We start from the raw sequence: 5,888 nt of genomic DNA on the forward strand, positions 1-5,888 counted from the left end.
ATAGTATTTAAATGCCTTATACATTGTTCTTTCGAGGAAAATAATAATAGTATCATTATGGATTTTTTAAGAAAATTAGAAAAATGAAATGGTTTTTTATATTTGTGATAATTAGTATTCTCTCTGTTCTATAGTAATAGAGTCATTTTACCATTTTAGTACGTTTCATAGTAATAGAGTCATTTCCTTTTTTAGTAAAAGTCAACACATTTTTCCACATCTACTTTACTCTCTCTTACTTTATTTTCTCTTCATCTCTCTACCCTTTTAATTTTCCACTTTATTCTCCCTTTACTTAACTCACCTAACACAATTTTTCTTAATCTCCGTGCCGAAAAGAAACGCCTCCATTACTATGGAACGGAGGGAGTAATATAGAAGTGAAAGTGAAAAGATATAAATTGATACTACCTCCGTCCTGGATAATTCGACTCACTTTGACCGGGCACGAGTTTTAAGAAATGTAATGAAAAGTGAGTTGAAAAGTCAGTGGGATGTGGATGCTACTTTTATATATTAGTTTTATAACAAAATGTGAATATGAATGAGTTAGTGGAATATAGGTTCCACTACCAAAAATGGTAAAAATAAAATTGGTCAAATTATCTGGGACGGACCGGAATGGAATACTGGGTTAAGTTATCTGGGACAGAGGGAGTATTTATCTAAATATTTATTGAAGTTTTAATGAATTTTATTTTAATAAAATTGGAGAAGTGATTAGGATTTTGTTGCTATAATTAGGAAAAGTGGAAGAGAAAAGGTATGTAAAAATAAATATATTCATCTAAAACACGGAAATATAGTATTCCCTCTGTCCCATAAAAGTTGATACAAAACTTTTGGGCACGGAGATTAAGAATTTATATTAAATAAATAGGAGAGATGAAAAAAGTAGGAAAGATAAGAGAGAGTAAAGTAAATGATGAAATAAAGTAAGAGTGATTAGATGTTTTGTCTTTTGTTAAAAAAGGAAATGACTCAACTTTGTTGGGACGGACTAAAAAGAAATACGACTCAACTTTAATGGGACGGAGGGAGTATTTTTTTCTTAAATTTGACCGCTTCCAAAATTCAAACCAAACCCCTATTGCTGGCACTTCAGATTATGTTAGATTAGATGTTAGATAGAGGATAAAATCGATAATCATGCAATTGGAGGATTACTAATTATGCATGGACGTGACAAAATACTTAAAACAAAAGAAAAAAAACATTGCCGACCTCTTGTTCAATTGTCAAACAAAATGGTTGGCTACAGTCGTTTACGTCAAGATATATGTTAAAACTGTGTGCATTATGTGTTGACCTCTACCATGCCCCCTTCAAATTTTACATATATATAACTAATCAAAGAGGCCAGCCAATAATTGCGTGCTGCAATTTGGTCAATGCACACACGTTATTTTTAATTCAATTAATAACTCGTGACGATTTTCTCAAACTTATTTTATGAGCAGTGAATAATTTTTTTATCAATATTAAATGGCTACGGCATGATTTGTCCTAATGAGAATCAGCTTATAGGAACACAAAAATAATAGATGTATAAACCCAGTCATAAAGCATAGTAGTATTAGTCCGGCATGGTAAGTGCAGCATCACTTGAGACGACTAATTATGCATGCATCAAACAAATGTCAGGTGAATATAATATGCCAAAAAATTTATTTTTCAATACTAGTATATATTTATCCGCATGTGTCAAAATTCAAAAGTTTGATATAATCATAGTCGTGTGCATCGCTAGTTTGTACACTTCGAAGTAATTTCATATCACATGGAGTATTTAATTAAATTCATGCATGTGACATATTCACAACCGCCGAAATTATACTAACACAGTAGTCTTTGTTTATAATATTCTTCATCAACACCCTTAATACCCATAACTCTACGTCACTTAACTCTATTGTATAGGAAAATCGATGAAACAAATCATTTTTGCTCCTTTTCTCTTAAACATAAGATGCGTAAATAATTAAGTACGGTAACAAGATATTTATTTGACTAGCTAGTTAGTCGTGAATTGATCTTATTTTGTCTATAATTCACAACTACAGAGCTAAATTGACCATAATTTTCCTATAATTCTCAACCATTACTTTTTAATCATGACTTAATACTACGATTTTCTACTATATTCACAGTTATAAATTTATAATGCTTTTTGGTTAGGATTGATAATATTTATTTCTTACTAACAAAAGCTTATTTTGTCATAAATTCAGACAAATTCGCGTGAATATACAAAAAAGTCAAAAATGTACTTTTTAAAATATAAATACATTTATGACATTTAAAAAACATTTATGACTATTTTATATCTTTATAATATAGCAAATTGTACATTTCAGTGTTTATTAATATTGTAGGATTATCCTAATAAATGTAAATCAATTGTGGAGTCCGCCGGAGATTTGGACCTTTTAATCGTAATTAATAATAGTAGATACTAACAACCAAGCAAATCCAAGGTGTAATATTCAATGCTAATCGCAGCTCTTGTTTTGCTCAGTCTTCCTTTCTCATTTGACCAAATTAACTAAAACCTTGTTCTTTTCTCAATTATTTCTTGAAAAGGTCAATTTTGCATCCCTATCTTGATCTCTCCCTTGTTCTCATCTTCACATCTTCTCTTCTTCACACGCGCAATATGTGTTTATATATATATGCACACACATAGAATTAATTCACAAAGTTATCTCTAGGTGACAAAATTAAATATGAATAGCCCCAAAAATGCAAAGGAGAAGAAGCCATCATCCAAATCAAAGAACAACATTTTAAGGCTACTACCAAAGGCAACTCAAGCCGCGGTTTCATTCCAAAACCCCGCCTTCAGCCCGGGCCGGGCCAAGGGCTTCTCGGGCCCGATGATCCCGGCCGAAGCCCGGGGAAAATCGAAGAACTTCGAAACGCAAGAACCAACTTCTCCGAAAATCTCGTGCATGGGCCAAATCAAGCACAAGAAGAAGATGTGCAAGAAGCAAACCTCTCTCCCTAGAGGATTCAGGCCCGCGGTAAATCCCCAGCCCGAGAGAATCGGCAAAGCCCGGTCTTCCGGCCCGGGACTGATGAAGATATTCAGCGGAAGAAGAAAATCTGACGCCTCGATTGATGGCGGCTTGGGCAAGCCGCCGCTCGCCGAGAGGGCGCCTAGCTTGAGCCAGATGAGGAGATTCGCCAGCAGCCGCGACACGTTCGCCGGTTTTGATTGGAAGGCATCTCAGATAACGCCGGACTCCGGTGAAGATAGCGACGGTGAGGATGGCGGCGGCGGTATCCCTTTCTCAGCGCCGATATTGATGGCTGGCAGCTTGGTTTTGGAGCCGAGGAAGGAAATTAATTTGTGGAAAAGGAGGACCATGGCCCAGCCCAAACCTATCCATGTAAACATTGCTAGGGTATTTTAATAATCTCAAAAATAGTGACAAAAAGAAACATGATTTTCTTAAAGTTTTGGTCTTTTTTCGTTTTCCATTAATTTCATTTATTATTCATTTAGTTATCACGAACATGTACAAAGTTGCGAGATTAAGGAAGTTAATAAGATTAGCTTGATTGCTTCATACTCCCTCCGACGTCCTACAATAGGAGTCTCACTTGATATGTGCACAGATTTTAAGAAATGTAAACAATAGTGGATTGAAAAAAATTATTGGAATATAAGGTCCTCTTTTTTGTATTGGTTCTATAATAGAATGTGAGTAGAGTGATTTAATTAGTGAATGTGAAACTACTTACCATTTATGCTAAGAGCATCCGCAATGGGACGGACGATAGCCCGCCCGATGCATCGTCCTCCACTTCAGGTGGGCGGAGGATGCTCCTCCTATCCTCCGCGCCCTATGCATCCTTCGTAGACGATGAACCATTTTTGCATTCTCCGGCATATCCTCCGCCCCATTGCGGGGATAAGGAGGATAGGTCCGGACGATGCACACATTTTTCATTTTAAAAAAAAACTTTTTCTATTTATATCATCACATTTTTACTTCATTTCACACATTTAACTCCAATTCTTTTCCTCATCTCAATTTCCACTCTTTCTATCTTTATATCTTCCTATCATTGCAACTTTTTTTAAATGTGGGTTTTTCCTTTAAGTTGTGGTGATTTTATATTTATTTTGCTAATAATGGACATGTTTGCAAACATAAAAAATAAAAAATTAATACAAAATATTAATTAAAATTATAGGTCCGGCTATAGGACGCCCCATTGCAGATGAATGGGCGGAGGATAAAATGCTGATGGCAGAGTATAGGGCGCCATGCTCTAAAGTGAAATGTGACTCTTATTATGGGATGGATTGAAATGGCAAAAATGTGAAACTTATTGTGGCACGGAGGGAGTAACGTACAAGTTGTTGAGAAGGTGGGTTACGATTATTTTTTGTTGAATTCATTGAAGTTGGTGTGCATCTCGATCTCTAATTACTATTGCACAAAACCTTTATTTCCACTTACAAACAAAAGGATTACACAAGAAATTTAAAGATCTAATGGAAATAACACTAGATCTATATAAGTACACAAATTAATAACACGCTCACTCGGCCTTCACACACCAAGTTGCCAAGTCGAGTCAGCCGAGTCATGACTAAGAGTGAACCTCAAGTTCGCAGATCTACTAAGCAGCTGATGTAAATCAAATAATGTTAATTTAATCCAAAATTTCTCTTATTTTGTATACTAAAATCATCTATCAATTAATCATTAAAGTTTGATTATTATATATTAGTTGATAGATTTACACGTGGAGTGAAGACATACAATGAGCCAAACCGGATCTGGGGTCTGATTCAAACTGTTCGTTGTCTATCAAGACAATGTCCAAATTCATTAATCTTATAACCATTATCTTCATCTTTGAAATAGCTTCGCGTGGGTACCTTGTACGCCTCAATCGGAACCAGGATGAAGAAGTTATGGTTATTTGATGAAGGCTACGCGGAGCAGTGCGAACCAGGGCGAAAACACCCAACCCGAGCGTTTTTTACCAACAAAACGCCCAGGTCCAGTGGACAACGCCCGGGTTGGCACCATTTTGCTCGGGTCGGGTGATTTTCTCGGAAACTGTCGAATGTTAGTTTTCAAATTGGTTTCTGGAGCAGTTTTTGGGATATTAAGAGATTCTCATGCACGAAAAGAGAGAGGAAAAGAGAGAAAGAGAGAAGGAAGAAATTTCGGCCAACATTCCGACAATCCGTGTCCAAATCTCAATTCCACTCAACAAGAGCATGCTTCCTATGGTTTTCATTGTGATTTTTACCATGTGTTTAGGCTATACTCTTAATGTTGCTCCAAGTTGTGATTTAAGCTTGTTTGAATGTATCAACACCTTTGAATTCATGTTTGACTTCGCTGATGTGTTTAACATTAGATCTATCACTTTAGAGGCCTCTATCGTTATAGATGTTTAATCCTTGTTTATCGTATCTTTAACATAGACTTGGATGGACTAATCAATTGATGTGTTGTAAAAATTTGAATTGTTCAAAGGATAATTTATACAACGGATTAGGTATGTTTATATAGTAGATGATCTTTTATTCCCGCGCTTCCGCAGGAATTTAATATAATTGAAAGTTAGTTCATGGAACAAGTGTTCAGCTGACTGTGAACTATACGTCGCAAACATGTTCAGTGCACGCGATTAGGTTGATTAATTAATCCCAAAATATGTGTTTTTTATGTAGGTGTAGAATGATTCAAGTCTAATGAGCAACTTAGAGTGACATATCTTTCCGTTTGTGAAATCCTTCTGATTTTATTCGTTTGTTTTAATTTTGTCAAAATCTTTCAAAACCAAAATCAATCTTTTGTATGTTTTTATATATTGTGAAGTGTAAATAATCTTTCACCTCCTTGTGGATCGACACT

General features: G+C 35.4%; 1 protein-coding gene across 1 annotated transcript; it reads left to right on the top strand.

Annotated features, from left to right (window-relative positions):
* Nucleotides 1-2,673: 2,673 nt before the first annotated feature.
* LOC125204645 (uncharacterized protein At1g76070-like) lies at nt 2,674-3,572 on the top strand. Its single transcript, XM_048103352.1, has one exon. The coding sequence runs from the start codon at nt 2,727-2,729 to the stop codon at nt 3,414-3,416; it is 690 nt and encodes a 229-aa protein (XP_047959309.1). The 5' UTR covers nt 2,674-2,726; the 3' UTR covers nt 3,417-3,572.
* The last annotated feature ends 2,316 nt before the right edge of the window (nt 3,573-5,888 follow it).

The sequence above is a fragment of the Salvia hispanica genome, chromosome 2 (genome assembly GCF_023119035.1).
Source record: "Salvia hispanica cultivar TCC Black 2014 chromosome 2, UniMelb_Shisp_WGS_1.0, whole genome shotgun sequence".
Lineage (NCBI taxonomy): Eukaryota > Viridiplantae > Streptophyta > Magnoliopsida > Lamiales > Lamiaceae > Salvia > Salvia hispanica.